This window comes from Geospiza fortis, unplaced genomic scaffold (assembly GCF_000277835.1).
Source record: "Geospiza fortis unplaced genomic scaffold, GeoFor_1.0 scaffold313, whole genome shotgun sequence".
In the NCBI taxonomy this organism is placed as follows: domain Eukaryota; kingdom Metazoa; phylum Chordata; class Aves; order Passeriformes; family Thraupidae; genus Geospiza; species Geospiza fortis.
In genome coordinates, this window is record NW_005054582.1 from 280,927 (window position 1) to 296,746 (window position 15,820).

The following is a 15,820-nucleotide window of genomic DNA, read 5'->3' on the forward strand; positions in this document are numbered from 1 at the left end:
GGGGAGCCGCTGCCCGGACGTTCGGCTGTCCACCAGCACACGAGGGTAGTGTTAGCAGTTGATAAAATTCTACAGCTCACGACAAACACTCGCTCGGATACTGCCTGAAGGGCACGGAGCGAAAGGGGCCTTGGGGTTGTTTGTTTTTTGGTGGTTTTTTTTTTTTAGTTTTGTTTTGTGTTTTTTTTTTCCTTTTTTCTTTTAACGGATTTTTATTTGCACAACACACGAGACACACGAGAACCACAGCTTATCAAAAAAACCAACAGCAATGGTGGCGTCAGGAGCTGACTTCGCTTTTATAAAATTTCTCTGCAGAAAAAAAGTGAAAAAACTCACACCCCACCCCCTCCCCCCGCACAGCAAGTGCCTCATCCCAGCTCTCCTGCCCTGCTCCAAGGGCCTCTGGAAGCTTCTCCTTGGCACAGACCACAGGGACACGCGCTCAGCTGTCCCACGGCGAACCTCGTGCTCGGCTGGGGACGTTTCTCTCTTCTTGGAACTTGTGCAAATCAGAGGCCACAGCTTCAGGGCAGCTTTTCCTTTAAAGCCACTGGGCCTTTCCTCTCCCCTCTGGATTCCTGGATTCCCTTCCCTGGCGGTGCTGAGGGTGGCTGGTACAATCCCAGGTGAGCAGTGACCGTGGGGAACATCCTCCTCAGAGTAACTCAGTCCTTTTCCTCTGCCCTCCCTATTATTATTTTTTTTAATTTTTTTTTTTTGTTTTGTTTTTTTTCTCCTCTGAGTGGGAATATCAAGCAAAAATAAATTAAATTTGACCATCCTGGACAATAACCACGAGGTTTCCTCAGTACCTAACATCAATACAAGGCACGCCCACCAACACACACACCAAGAGCACTGCAGAGCAGGGTGGGCACCGTGCCAGCCCGGCCCCCCAGGTGCTACCGTTTGTATTTTGTCAGTTTGCTGCGCCCTCCTTCCCCAGGCTGGGCTCTGCCCCCAGCCCAGACAGAGCCCAGAGCTCGGCTGCCCCTCCTGGGTCACTTCCTGAAGCTGCTCTCGGGGATGGTCAGAGTGCGGCGCCGCAGCTTCCGGCCCGAGCCCTCCTCCAGCAGGTAGGTGACATCGATGGCTGCAACAGAGCACAAGGGGCATCTCAGTCACTACAGCATCACTGAGCTGGGAAAAGACCTCCAGGATCATGAATCCAACCTCTGAGTGATGCCCACCTGGGCACACAGAGCACAGCACTGAGCGCTGCCTCCCATCGCTCCTCGAACACAGAATTGCTGTTTCTTTGTTCCTGGTTCTTTCAAGGATGTTTCCCTCCAGGAAATCCAAAACATGCCTGGACAAGGTGCTGAGTGACACAAGCCCTGAGCCATGGCTGGACCAGAAAACCTCCAAAAATCCTCCCAACCCAAATGAAGCATCAGTCCATGACTGTGTGGCATTGGACAGACTGGAACAGGGCTCATCCTGGGCTTTAATTTAAAAGCAGGGTCACAATTCACCAGTGTCCCCTCATCCCACAGCTCAGACAACACCTACAGCAGGTACTCAGAACCAAAGGAAAGCTCATGAAAGGTCAAAAGAGACTTTCCAAATTCCTCTCAGTCTTTCCTGGCCTGTTTGTTAAGTTTCTCCATTGTAGATATGGAATGATGGGGCGGGAATTAGTTTATGGAAAGGTTTTGTGGTTATTAAAAATATTATACAAAAAAATTTAAATATGATACAAAACAGTGTCATAATTGTAAGAAATTTCACTTGGATTTAGTGGATTTCTGTTGCAAAGGAAAACGTGGCTACAAAGAAAACTGACTTTCCTAATGCCCGCTAGCAAGAAACTCACACAAAAACATTCATTTTATCAACACAGCTCAGCCAAGCGACCCCAGAGCTGCAGGAGACCCAGGGGCTGTGCAAGCAGAGCCTGAACCCTCACCGTTTTTCCCTGGGATTTTCTCTAGGAGGTTGAGCAGGATCTGGTTCAGCCTCTCCCTCTGGAGGTGCCGCCGCTCCTCGGGGCTGCAGAGCGGCCTCGTGTCCGAGGGGTTCTCGTCCCCTTTCTTCTCAGCCTCGCAGCTCTCGCTGGGCACGGGCTCCTTGTCGGGCTCCTCGGGGCTGGGCAGCTCCCCTGGAGCCTGCTCAGGGGCCCCCAGCACCTCCTCCATCAGGGGCAGGGACTCTTCCTCTTGGTTTAAGTCTTTGATCTGTGGTTTCGAGCGATCCGATTTCCAGGATGACCTTGCAGGAAAAAAGGGGTTTAAAGAGAAGTTTTTCACCTGAAAGGACAATTTTCAGCAAGTCCAGGACTCATCTAAGGTAGGGGCTGTCTGGAGCTCAATTTCTTCCCTCCATCCCTGCATTCACACCCCCCAATGCTACAGCTTTATCTGCATCGCACCAAACACAGCTTTGAAAAACAAATGGATTTTTATTTTCAGTTGCAAAAGATCTGACCTCCAAAAACACTTTGGCCCAGCCCTTAGTGGGATGTTCCTGCAGGCTCTACCAGATCTGGGCTCTGACTGCCCCACAGACACAGGCAGCAGGTCCAGGACCTGGATTCCTCCATCTGAGAAGGCTGGAGCCTCCTGTTTTGGGCATCTCCTCACTCAGCTGCTTTTTTCTGACTGTCAAATGGCTCCTTTCTTTTCCTCATGTACATTATTATTAAGGCTGCCTATCCCTCCTCACTTGTTCCCTTTTATCTCTCTGAAAGTTTAGAGAGCTTGAAATAATTTAAACTTCTTATTTCCATAGCATCCAGGGGAAAGGGGCAGGAAGAGAGTGGGCACAGCAAACAAACAACATTATTTCATCTCTTCTCAGCAATCTGGGAGGGGAGACTCACCTGCCTCCATTCCTCTTGTAGTTGTCTGGCACATAATGAGGCTGCAATAACAATGAAGATTATGATCAATACCAAATCAAATTCACAGTGGAAGGAAGTGCTGGTCTGCCAAATAGTCTGGAAGTGCCAATGCAGGACACTCTGGAAATGCTGGTGTACTTCAAAGAGACTTCACAGGAGGAGGCACAATCATGTAGAAAGATAAATTAGAACCAGACTTGTCTGATTCTTCACATCTTCTAAATAAATTTCAAGCCACAGACCATCACGATAAAAATCATCTTTGCTTTCTGCACAGCATGAATCTGGAACCTTCTCCAAAGCCACTACAAAAACCTCTGCTCCAGGAAGAGCAGAGCTCACTTGCAGAAGGTTTGCAGATTTGCCACCTCGGAGTCTCTCTCTGAGCTCACCATCACCATCCCCTGAGCACCTCTCTGCCTCTCAACTGCAGGTTCTGCTACACCCAGTTTTATTTCCAAGCTTGCTTCCCAGCCAGCTTTTCCCCCAAGGCTGTGCATACTCACAGAATCATGGAATGATTGAGGTTGGAAAAGCCCTCCCAGAGCATCCAATCCAAGCTGTGCCCCATCCCCACCTTGTCCCCAGCCCAGAGCTCTGAGTGCCGCCTCCCCAGGTGTTCCTTGGGCACCTCCAGGGATGGGGACCCCAAACCTCTCTGGGTTTGGAGGGAGGTTTGGATGGGGACTCCAAACCTCCCTGCCAAGGCCTGACCACCCTTTCCATGAGGGAATTCCTCCTGATGTCCAGCCTGAGCCTCCCATGGCACAACTTGAGGCTGTTTCCTCTTGTCCTGCCCGTTGTTCCTTGGGAGCAGAGCCTGACCCCCACCTAAAGCATCAGCTCCCTCTGCCTGACCTAACTTCATTTATCAACAATCAGGAGCTTTCCAGAACTCCATCCAGCCTCCAAAAAACAGGTGAGGAAGCTGAGAGCAAAGCCACTCACAGAGAAATCCCTCTTGGGCGTGAGTTTCTTGGGGAAGTGGTCGAAGGCGTAGGGCTTGGTGCACACGGGGTAGCGGTTGCGGTGGATCTTGTAGAAGAGGTGAGCTGATTTATCCAGGCGGTAATCACAGATGTAAACATCCTGCTCCTTCACACCCTTCGGCCTCCCTGGCACCAGAACGAGGAGAAAACAGTCATGGACTGAGGGGGAAATGTGGTTTATCACCGTGGGAGCGAGGCAGGGGCTGTCACAGTGTTCCTGGTTTGCTCTCTCACTCAGAACCCCAGCAGGATCACTCTGAATACCTGCATACTCTGATCAAACACTTCCCAGACTTTCACAGACACAATTATCAACTGACATCATTTTCTCTTCCCTCTTCAAACAGGAATCCCTGTCCCAGGGCAAAGCCTCAGCTTTTGGCCAACTCTGAGCCACACAAACCTCCCCCACAGCCTTTGGCCAGCAGGAACTGCTCCAGTGCATGTCCTTGCTTCCAGAACACAGTGGATTTGTCCCAGTGCCTGGTTCAGGGTAAGGATGATGTTGGCTGGTGCCCAGCAGTGCTCACCCTCAGCCCAGCACTCTCCAGGGTCCCCTGCTCTGCCAGCAGGGCCAGCACAGCTGACCCAGGATGTTCCACACCACGGAGTGTTCAGCCCAATGGGAGTGGCTGGGACCCCCAGCCAGTGCTGGGGAGTGGCTGCACTGGGCATCACTTGTGCTCCCTGGGGTTTACTCGCAGAATCATGGACTGGTTTGGGCTGGAAGGGACCTTAAATCTCATCCCATTTCACCCTGCCACAGGCAGGGGCACCTACCACTGTCTCAGGATACTCCAAGCCTTGTCCAACCTGGCCTTGGGCACTGCCAGGAATCCAGGGGCAGCCACAGCTTCTCTGGGCACCTGTGCCAGGACCATCCCACCCTCACAGCTAAGAATTTCCTCTGTGTACCCAACCTAAATTGCCTCTTTTTCAGGTTGAAGCCATTCCCTCTTGTCCTGTCATGATTAAGAGCCTCTCTCCACCTTCCTCCTAGCCCCTTCAGATATTGGACACCTCTCTCTTTCTGTAACCTCCCTTTCCATTACTACTACTGCTATCTTTACTATTACTACAATATTTTAATTTATTTCAACCATGAAACTGATTTTATCCCAACCCCTGGGTTTTAACTTTTTCCAGTTCCCTCCCATCCCAGAGGGAGTGAGTGGCTGGGTAGTGCTGAGCTTCCAGCAGGGGTTAAACCACCTCAGCCCAGTGCCCAAACGCTTAGGAATGTGTTTAATTCCCACCTTTGCAGTAGGTGTAGAGGTCTAGCACACAGCAGGTCCCCACCACGGCCTCCAAGGGGATGATTTCATACAAGGGCACCCGGAAGAGTTCGTTGTGGTAGAACTTGCGAGACGGGGAATGGTGCGTTTCGTGTGGACGGAAATAGTGGTGGCCAAAAGCAAAGCGCTCCTCCCTGAGGGTGCAAAGGGGACACAAACACCAATCAGCACATGACACAGCCCACTCACTGCCCCCTGCTTTGTTTTGAGTTCCCTTTCTTGCACTTGGCTGTGATGAACAGCAGTCACACAAGTTCCATGTTCCCCTGCCTGCCTGCAGTGAGGGGAAACCATCCCAGCGTGGTTTCCATGGGCACAGAGATTGTGACTGGCCAGGGCACAGCACAGCTGTCACTGCATCCACAGCACAGCTGTCACTGCACCCACAATCTGTTCCAACACTGAGGAAATCCATCCATTTCTATCTCTGATCCTTTCCTTAAAGTTCCAACCTCACATACTTCCAACCATGCAGTTGTGGAGCACAAGCTCCAGCATGGTTTCCATGGGCACAGAGACTGTGACTGGCCAGGGCACAGCACAGCTGTCACTGCATCCATAGTCTGTTCCAACACTGAGGAAATCCATCAATTTCTATCCCTGATCCTTTGATTAAACCTCCAACCTCACGTGTTTCCACCGTGCAGCTGCAGAGCACAAGCTCCAGTTGGGAATTCCCAACCTCTGCACCAGCACCTTGCTCATTCCTGCATCCTAAAGGTGAGACTACCACAAAACTCCTGTGCATTAACAGGCAGGCAGGGATGGCTCAGACTCCAAGGCTGTCTGCCACTTACTTCTCGTTTTTCCAGAGCTTCTCGATGCGGAAGATGTCGAGCTTGTCGCGGTTGATGTGGGACAGCAGCCGGTACGACTGCCGCACCGGGTGCCCGTCGGGGGTCCTGCGGCTGTCTCTCATCAGGTACACACAGTCACCTGTCCAGGGGTACAAAGGACACACCTGTGAACAGCCTGGCCTGAGCCCAGCACAGCAGAACCACAGGGAATCATCATTAAAATGAACAGAACCCAATGCTGGATTGTAAGGAATGACACGAACCCACTGCAGAAGCTGCCAAGAGCACTCAGATGTTTTTTCACGGCAGCTTTACAGAAAAAATACCCACAACTTTCCATGTCCAGACTGAAAACACCAACCTGTAAGGGATCAAAACCACGACAAACCACAGGATATGTAAACATGTCAGTCATGATTAGGAAAACGTGTAGGAATTAGTGATGGCTGCAATAAATCTGTGAGAGAGAAGATACTTAGGGAGGAGGTTACTATTAAGAAAATAAAACCTGTCCTGAGAAGCCCCCAAGCCTTTGGTTATTCCAGCAGAATTCCAATGAGATGTAGAGCTCAGAAAAGATAATGCAAAAAGGACTGAACAAACTGGCACTGCTGGCAATCAAAAAGTGTTTCCCAAGGGCAACTCCAAAGCTTAAATTTATTTATTTTGTCCCATAAGTGAACTCACTCCTTAATTTCTCTGCTGACCTGTGAAATCCCAGAATGACCTGGGCTAGAAAGGACTTTAAAGACCATCCAGACCCACCCCCCTGCCATGTGCAGGGATATCTTCCACCAGACCAAGCTGCTCACAGTTCCATCCCACCTGGCCTTAAGCACTTCCAGGGCTGGCAAGAGATTCCACTTCTGTTATTTACCTCGAAATGACCAAAACCTGGGAGGTCCCAAGTCATAAAACCTCCTTTGGGTAGGAGCAGAGGTCACACAGCAGAATGTTCTGGCTGGCAGCAGCAGCTGCTCAAGAGGAGAGAGCACAGGAACAGACAAGCCAAGGAAAATCTCCCTGCCTTTTGTGTTTATGGACTTTCAGAGCCAAAGGCTAGAGCTTTGGGGATTAATCCTTCTTCCAAGTATTTGTCTAATCTTTTTTTGGAACCATTTATACTCTGACCTCTCCACCCTCCTGTGGCAAGGCTTGCCACAGTCTAGTCATGATTTTGTAAAAAAATCCTTCCTAGAGTTTAACTGTTGCCAGCTAATTTCTGTTTGTTCCCAAATTTCTGCATCGTTGCACCTTCCTGAGCCACATTTCACAGACCTTCATCACTCACCCTCCAAATCACCTGGGCAGACTCTGTCCACAGAAAAGATGATCCAGATCAGATTATCTTTGTTATCCCTGTTTTTACAGGTAGTGGGACCCTCTGTGCAATGGGATGTCAGAGCAGCACAGGGCAGGCAGGGCAGACAGACACCCCAGGAGGTTACAGAAGGGCACAATCACTCTGCTATTTTGTGCATAACAATTTCTGATGCTCCCTTTGCCTTTTTGATTCAGCTAGAACATTTTTCTCATTTTCCATTAAATTACAATGACTCCTGGGAGTTGTTTTCCCTATTTTTTCCCCTGTTTTTGTACATGTGTAGTTATGGCTGTTTGCCTTCCACAGATATTTGTGTTATTAATTAGCAGGTTTGGGAAAAAGATGCCAGGAACCACTGAGGACATCACGGCCCCAGGGTCATCAACACCCCAGTTTTGCTATAACCAGATTCAAGATTAAAGTGAAGCACATTATATTTTCATTCATACAATCTCATTTATCAATCTTATCTAAGTTTAAAAGATGCTCCTACGGACTCCTCATAGGCAGAAATTTCTCCCATATATCCAACCAAAACTTCATGAGGTTCCCGTGGTCCCACCTCTCCAGCCTGTCCAGGTCCCTCTGGATCCATCCCTTCCCTCCAGCATTCTGACCACACCACACAGCTTGGTGTCTTCTCCCCACCTGACCTAAAACTGGGATAACAACAGCTTCCTTTTACAACTTTAAGGGTAACTTTTAAAGAAATTGGAGAGGTGGGTTTATTAAAAGACTCTTAGAATACAAGGAATATACTGAGAGGGGCTACTGGCCCCAAGCAGAATGCAAATAAAACCATTCCATTTTAAACCTCATTTTAAACCAGCTTTTTTCAACTCTTCTTTCCCACCTCTCTCAGGAGAAGAAAGCAACCCCAGCACATTATTGTGCCTGACTTAAAAAGGAGCATTCAGGAGGAGATGTAAACAGATGCTCTCTTGCTCTAAAAATCAGCAAACTTGATTTCAATTCCAGTTTATATTCTGCCTCAAAAATAAAGTTTCCAAGGAAAAAAAACCAGCAGCTGTTGCTGGCGCATCAGGGATGATGATTTGTTAGAATTTCTGGCTAGGTGGGTTTTCCAGGATCCATTCTGACCCCTGTTTATCAATTCCTACCCAAGACAGAACTCCGTGGGATGTAATGGATCAGATCTGTTTTATTTGCATCATCTCCTGAGTTTAGGTATTAGGGAATTTTTGCAGTGGTGTAACACTCAACAACTTCCAGCAGAATTGCCAAAAAATTAAGAAACAAGTTCTGCAACCACCCCTGAGATGCCTCTGAGAGGGATTTGGTCACAGCAGAGTGTGACCACTCACACAGCTGATTTTCAGTCTTGTTCCTCCAAACCAGGAGGGTGCAGCTTCTCCTGGGCAGGCACTCAATGCAGAGCTCCCAGGAAAATATAAACCCACACACACACTGAGGGGCTGCAGGGCATGATTTTGCCTCAGAATGTGGAATTATGAGGCCCTGTAGACACCAGAGGGAGTAAAAAGCTGTTTTTCCCACAGTCCAAGCTGCCTCATACACCCACAGCACAGTAAAGGTCCTGCCTGAGGACTCAGGGTGGAAAAATCAACAAGCCCATGGATTTCCCCTTGCCCTGCTGGAGCTGCACGTTCTGTTCCAGCACCTTGTGGTGGAATTTGCTTCATCTGCTCCCTGTGCCTGCAGAGGCATTTGGTGCCCAGCAGCTGCAGCTTGGTCTCCTTTGTCCCCTGCTGATGGCACACAGAGCTCAGGAATGTCCCACAGAGGGACATTTCTTTCTTTAAAGGGCATTTCTCTAATTAAAGTCACCAAGATCAGATCAGAGACACACAAGGAAAATTTAAGACACTTGTAACAGAAATTATCTTAATGCTCTGAACACCTGGAAGATGCCACAAGCCCCTGATAAAACATCATCCGTTTCAACAGAGAATGTAAAAGCAAGTTCTGATACAGCCCTTGAAGTAAAAAAAAGACATGAGAAACCCAAAGGCTGAACTCTGGACAGAACAGACAATGCAGAGCAACACCCAGCAAGGAGAGCTGAATGCAAATTCCAGAATCTTGCAGATGGGGTAATGAATATGCTGCTTTTTGACCTTTTCTAAATTCCCCATTTTCCTGAAGGCTCTCCTATTCCCCTCTAGCAAACTTATCAGCTGGTTTCACTCATTCAAGAGCAGTTTCCTGATAATGATAAAGGGTTTTTTCTAACCTTGTGAGTATCTGTAGGATGAATTAAAAAAAACCATAATCAGTGAGCTGAATTGTGTGGCTGTGGCAGCTGCCTTGGAGAGATTCAGGAATTCAGAGCACAGTCCAGAAGAGATAAGCTTTAGGGAACACACAAGCTGGATGCTTTAATGACCATTCTGAACTAAAATACTGGAGGTCTGACAGCCTTCTTGGCCTTTACTTCTAAATGTTAACTACCAGCAGTTGGCTCAGCATCATCCTCCCCTGGCCAGGACAACCCTGTGCTAATTAACATTTCTTCATCAACAGCCTGTGAGAACTCTGACTGTGTGTCACTCCCAGCACTGCAGAGAGAGCAGTGAAAAATGGAAGTATTTTTGACAGAGTGATGGCACAAGTGGCAGCTTCCACTTGTGAAAAATGAAAGTGTTTTTGCCAGGGTGATGCCAGAGATCCCTGCACACTGCTGGCCCCAGAGGCAGCACCTACCTTGGCGGAGCAGCAGATCATCCCTCAAGAGGCAGATGTAATAAACACAGCCAGGCTGGGCATAGTGGGGCCGAGGGATCATGGGAACCTCCTGCAGGGAAAAAAGAAAGCGAGTTGTGAGATTTATAACATGGGAAGTAGTTGGTTATAGGTTTTTTGTTATATAACTTTCTGACCCAATAGGCTGATGTTAAGAGAGTTTATCTTGCTTTTTTGATTTGTCACTTTTATTTCTTTTTATTGTAATGTGGGTATTTTTGTCTAATAAGGTCTTATTACATGTATGTAATATGTAATAGGTAACATATTACATATGTTTTTATTATAACATCTAAATTTTTAGTTTATTTTATACAATTACATTACTATACTACAAAATTCTTTACCATCTTATTATAAATATATTTAATATAGTACATTATTATGATATATAATAGATATCATATATATAATATATTTAATATATATTATATATGTTTTTATATATATGTGTATATAGATGTGTTATAGACATATTTTCTTACTTAAAGAATATTCTTACTTGTAACTATAGAAGCATAAGTTTATGATTTTTCTATTCAATGTTTGTATATTTTGCTTTTACAATTATCAATTTCTAAGGCTACAAATCAATCCCTCTTGAGTCTGTGAAGATTTCTATCTTTCCAATTCCCACACCACCCTATGGAAATACACAGAGAAAAACTGAGAAAAAAAACAGAGAAAAACTGACCCTTCATGGAACTGAACCTAAATCAAGGAAGCTTCAGCAATCCCAAAAGATACAAATTCAAAACCCAAATACAAAATAAACCCCTAAGGAGCTGCTGTAGTTTTATAAGAGTGATAGGAAGGAGAGTTTTGTTTTACCCTGTTCACAGCTCGAGGTTCACACTGCTCACACAGGTAGTGCTCAACGTCTGAGTTCACACCCATGCAGTCACAGTGCTGCCACACCTGGAAGAACAGGTACAGCTCAGTCACAAAGTCCCGGCACAGATTACAGCTGCAAACTGCATTTTCTCAACAAATATTAAGGAAAACAAGAAAATAATCTTCACAGAGGAGATTTTCTATGAACTATTTCACACCACGTCAGCAGACAGACAAGATCTCCACACAACAGAAGCATCTTTGCCTTCCAGACTAAAAAACCTCACAGCAACCCAGCACCGCTTGTGTCTCTGAAGACCCAAAACCCAGCAACACCCAACACCCACCATGCACTTTTCACACTGGATCATGAGCCCCTCGTCCTTGTAGAGGCCGCAGATGCAGCGGATGACGTCCTCGTCCTTCTCGTGCCCGTTGTCCTTGTCGCACACCGAGGTCTCGCTGCTGTCGGCCTCGCTCGCCGTCTCCCCCACAATCTCGTCGATCTGGGCCGAGGCCTCGTGCCGCGCGTTGTAGTAGGCCTTGCGCAGCCGGCACACATCCCGCCCCGTCGGGGACTTCCTGTCGTAGTATTTCTGCAAAAATCACAAAAAACCCCAAAAAAGCTTTATTTCCAAGTCCTGTCCTGTTTAGCTCCTGTCTGAACACCGGGGAGGCCTGGTGGCCTCTCCATCTCCCTCCTGACTCTGGCCAGCGCTGGAGTAGGCCTTGCACAGCCCACCCTGTTGGGGACTTCCTGCCATAGTATTTCTGCAAAAATTACCAAAAAAAACCCCAAAAAGTGCTTTATTTCCTATTTAGCTCCTGGGAGGGGTTCTTCCTACAGCTGCAGCCTCAAAGCTGGGGTGGTGTCTCCATATCCCTCCTGACCCTGACCAGAGTAGTAGTAGGCCTTGCGCAGCCGGCACACATCCTGCCCCATCGGGGACTTCCTGTTGTAGTATTTCTGCAAAAATCACAAAAGACCCCAAAAAAGCTTTATTTCCTGTTTAGCTCCTCTCTGTGCACACCTGGGAGGGATTCTCCCATCAGCTGCAGCCCCAAACCTGGGGTGGTCTCTCAATCTCCCTCATGATTCTGGCCAGCACTGTAGTAGGCCTTGTGCAACCCATACATGTCCTGCCCCGTCGGGGACTTCCTGCCGTAGTATTTCTGCAAAAATCACAAAAAAACCCCAAAAAAGCTTTATTTCCAAGTCCTGTCCTGTTTAGCTCCTGTCCATGCACACCCGGGAGGCCTGCAGCCCCAAACCTAGGGTGGCCTCTCCATCTCCCTCCTGACTCCGGCCAGCGCTGGAGTAGGCCTTGCACAGCCCGCCCCATCAGGGACTTCCTGCTGTAGTATTTCCACAAAAATCACAAAAAAACCCCAAAAAGCGCTTTATTTCCGAGTCCTGTCCTGTTTAGCTCCTGTCTGTGCACACCTGGGAGGCCTGGTGGCCTCTCCATCTCCCTCCTGATCCTGGCCAGAGTACCTAGGCCTTGCACAGCTGGTGAATGTCTACCCCATCAAGGACTTCCTGCCATAGTATTTCTGCAAAAATCACCAAAACCCCCAAAAGTGCTTTATTTCCTGTTTAGCTCCTGGGAGGTGTTCTCCCTACAGCTGCAGCCCCAAACCTGGGGTGAGGTCTCCATGTCCCTCCTGACTCTGGCTAGCAGGTGCATGGATGTGACACAGGCAGGGGAGGAACTGAGAGCAGACCTGGAAGGAGGATTTGGGGTGATGGGGTGACCAAAAACTCAACGTGCCCTGGCCCTGTGTGTTCACAGCCCAGAAACAACCCCTGTCCAGGGCTGCATCCAAGGAACATGGGCAGCAGACCAAGGAAAGGGATTTTTCCTCTCTGCTTGGCTCTCCTGAGACTCCACCTGAGGTGTTCTGTCCAGTTCCAGGGTCCCCAATGTAAGAAGGACATGGAAATGATGGAGTAAGTCCAGAGGTGGCCACAAAGTTGCTGAGGGGACTGGAGCCAGGCTGGGAGGGATGGCAATGTTCAGTCTGGAGAAGAGAAGGTTGTGGGGAAACCTCAGAGCCCCTTGCAGGACCTGAAGGGGCTCCAGGGAAGCTGGAGAGGGACTGCTCATCAGGAACTGGAGTGACAGGACAAGGGGGAATGGGTTCAAACTGGAAAAAGGAAAATTTATGTTGGATACATGGGAGAAATTCTTCTCTGTGAGGGGGGAGAGGTCCTGGCACAGATGCCCAGAGAAGCTGTGGCTGCCCCTGGATCCCTGGAAGGGTTCCAGGCCAGGCTGGACAGGGCTTGGAGCAGCCTGGGACAGTGGAAGGGGTCCTTGCACATTGCAGGGGGTGGAATGGGATGAGCTTTAAGGTCCCTTCCAGACCAAACCATTCCATGATTCTGTGATTCCATGACATCTCACACTGAGAAATAGGGTACCCCTTCCAAAAGAAAGAGAAATTTCTTTAGATCAGCTATTCATGAGTATCCTTGACCTTCTCTGTGACCTAAGGCAGGCAAGGCCTCATGATTTGCTACTGAGCCTTCATCAGGAATGGATCAGCACAAGTTCTCTTCCTCCAGAATAAATTTCTTCCTTTATTCCTGTAAGGGCATTAAAGGAGGGCACATCCCTGCTGCCAGTGCAGCAGCTTTCAGGCCAGACAGAGCCTCACCTCTGCATTCCTGAAGACCTTCAGCATGTCCCCATCAAAAGCTTCCACAGTTTTGTAGTAACCAGTCAGGATCTGCTTCTCAATCGTGGCAAGGTCCAAGGGGTCAGAGATCTTTTCATAATAGTCTGCATTTCTACAACAGGAATGTTGGCACAATGTCAGGCTCAGCAGCAATTCCCACCGTGCAAATCCACCAGAGAAAGCAGCTCTGGGAAGGCACCACTTACTTTTTCTTTGGGGGCAGGTTCAGGAGAGGAGCTGCCAGCGCCTGCCTGGAGGAGTCTGCAACAGCAACAGAGCTTAGTGACATCACTGGAGTGAAACTTCCAAGGAAAAGAAAATTACAACATTCAAGCTGGGTTAAAAAAAGGCTTTTCTGTTATCTGAGCCACGGGGAATTGAAATGCTTCTGCATTTCTAGATGTTGGTGCCTGTAACTGCAGTACAGGTAGCACAAGGATGACAGTTTTTGATTTTTTCTGGAATTTTGAAAAATCAATTTCAAAGGACCGCAACATCTGCAGATTCTGGTTGTAAAGCAGAGGGTTGAGGCTAAGGCAAAGTGATTATTGGTAAGGGAAGAAATTTTAAAAAACAGGAGTGATTTAACACCCCATATTTTTCTAGCATCTCCTATCCCCAGAGCCCGTTTCCAGAGGTTGAAAACATACCCACGGAGATTTTTTTAAAGAGAATCACCTTCACCTTTGTAGGCTATGATGCTGTCACATATCTCCTTGAAGATCTGAGCCAGGCGGGCGGCACGAGCCACCTCGAGGTTCTCCTCGGCCGCCGCCAAGCGCCGCGTCCGCACCGAGCGCGACGTCTGCAGCGCCGAGAACTGGGTCATGAACACATCTGGGAGAGGAGCACAGGGTCACCTCCACATCACAGAGACACCTTAGAATACTGCCTTTGTGTAAATATTAATATGGATTCTGTATGTGTGGTGTTAAAGTAACTTTGTTATAAAGATACGGTTTTTATTTCTTTATTATTTTTATTTATTTTTAAGCTTGGATATAGTAGTGAAATATAGTTGATATAAGTGAAACAGCATTGATATGTGTTATAGATATATATTATAATATTGGCTTTTTGTAAATATTAAAGTGGATTCTATATGCGTGATGTTAAAGTAACTCTGCTATAAAGATATGGTTTTTATTTCTCTCATTAATTAAGGTTAGACATAGTAGCGAAATATACCTAATAGAATTGAAATAGCACTGATATGTGTTATAGATATATAATATTGGCTTTTTGTAAATATTAAAATGGATTTTATATGTGTGATTTTAAAGTAACTTTGTTATAAAGTTATAGTTAATATAGTTTTTATTTTTGTTGCTAATTAATCTTAGACATAGTAGTGAAATATAGCTGATATAATGAAATAGCACTGATATGTGTTATAGATATATAATATTGGCTTTTTGTAAATATTAAAATGGATTTTATATGTGTGGCGTTAAAGTAACTTTGTTATACAGTTTTTATTTCTGTTGTTTATTAAGCTTAGATGTAATACTGAAATAGCTGATATGTGTCATAGATGGACATTATAATACTGGGAGATGCTCCACCCAGGGGGAGGAGCCAAGCATTCCTACCTGGATCCAATCTGAGGTTTGGGAACACCACAGCAGCCTTTGCCCACTGCATTGCCAGAGGAGCAGCTTTCTGCTGCCCTGCATTGCCAGAGGGAGCCCAGGCCCATCTGCAGCAGCCCTGGAGCTGCAGAGGAAAACTCCCCCCTTGTGCAGGATCCCTGCTGCAGCAGCAGCACAGCTGGCACTGCAGGAGGGCTGAGCCCCCATGGGATGGGGCTGTGCCACCCCCTGACACACAGGGGGGCAGGTCAGATTCTGACTCTGTGGTTTGATTTTTCACATTTGTATTTTTATTTTTCCTAGTAAAGAACTGTTATTCCTATTCCCATATCTTTGCCTGAGAGCACCTTAATTTCAAAATTATAACAATTCAGAGGGAGGGGGTTTACACTTTCCATTTCAGGGGAAGCTTCTGCCTTCCTCAGCAAACCAAGACAAATATATACCAAGGTTGCAAGTTACTCATGCCAAGAATGGATCTACACAGAGTTTAACTCTTTGTGTGCCAGGGTGGCCTCACCTGATTTGATGTTGCCGTCGTCGCGGCAGATCCCGTTCCAGCGCGTGTACAGCGACGAGCTGTGCATGCTGTCACTGTGCTTCACCTCCTCCTGCTTCTGCCTGATCTTCTCCCAGTTCCGTACCAAGAACACGTGGTGTTTCAGCACAAAATTCCTGCAGGGATTAGGGAGCTATTCAAGAAGCTCTTTTTACTGGAATATTAATTCTTTAATGTAG

At 47.4% G+C, this 15,820-nt stretch overlaps 1 protein-coding gene across 1 annotated transcript in view; it reads right to left on the bottom strand.

Annotated features, from left to right (window-relative positions):
* Nucleotides 1–180: 180 nt before the first annotated feature.
* ASH1L (ASH1 like histone lysine methyltransferase) overlaps nt 181–15,820 on the bottom strand; it is a 63,932-nt gene continuing 48,292 nt past the window's right edge. Inside the window, exons 15-27 of the mRNA XM_031064343.1 lie at nt 15,603–15,757; nt 14,175–14,327; nt 13,697–13,751; nt 13,470–13,602; nt 11,156–11,404; nt 10,806–10,892; nt 9,936–10,026; nt 5,927–6,065; nt 5,091–5,263; nt 3,794–3,960; nt 2,825–2,865; nt 1,913–2,214; nt 181–1,096 (exon numbers count right to left, since the gene is read on the bottom strand). Of these exons, the coding sequence (XP_030920203.1) occupies nt 1,005–1,096; nt 1,913–2,214; nt 2,825–2,865; nt 3,794–3,960; nt 5,091–5,263; nt 5,927–6,065; nt 9,936–10,026; nt 10,806–10,892; nt 11,156–11,404; nt 13,470–13,602; nt 13,697–13,751; nt 14,175–14,327; nt 15,603–15,757 (1,837 nt within the window). The 3' untranslated portion in view covers nt 181–1,004. The remainder of the gene's footprint in view (nt 1,097–1,912; nt 2,215–2,824; nt 2,866–3,793; nt 3,961–5,090; nt 5,264–5,926; nt 6,066–9,935; nt 10,027–10,805; nt 10,893–11,155; nt 11,405–13,469; nt 13,603–13,696; nt 13,752–14,174; nt 14,328–15,602; nt 15,758–15,820) is intronic.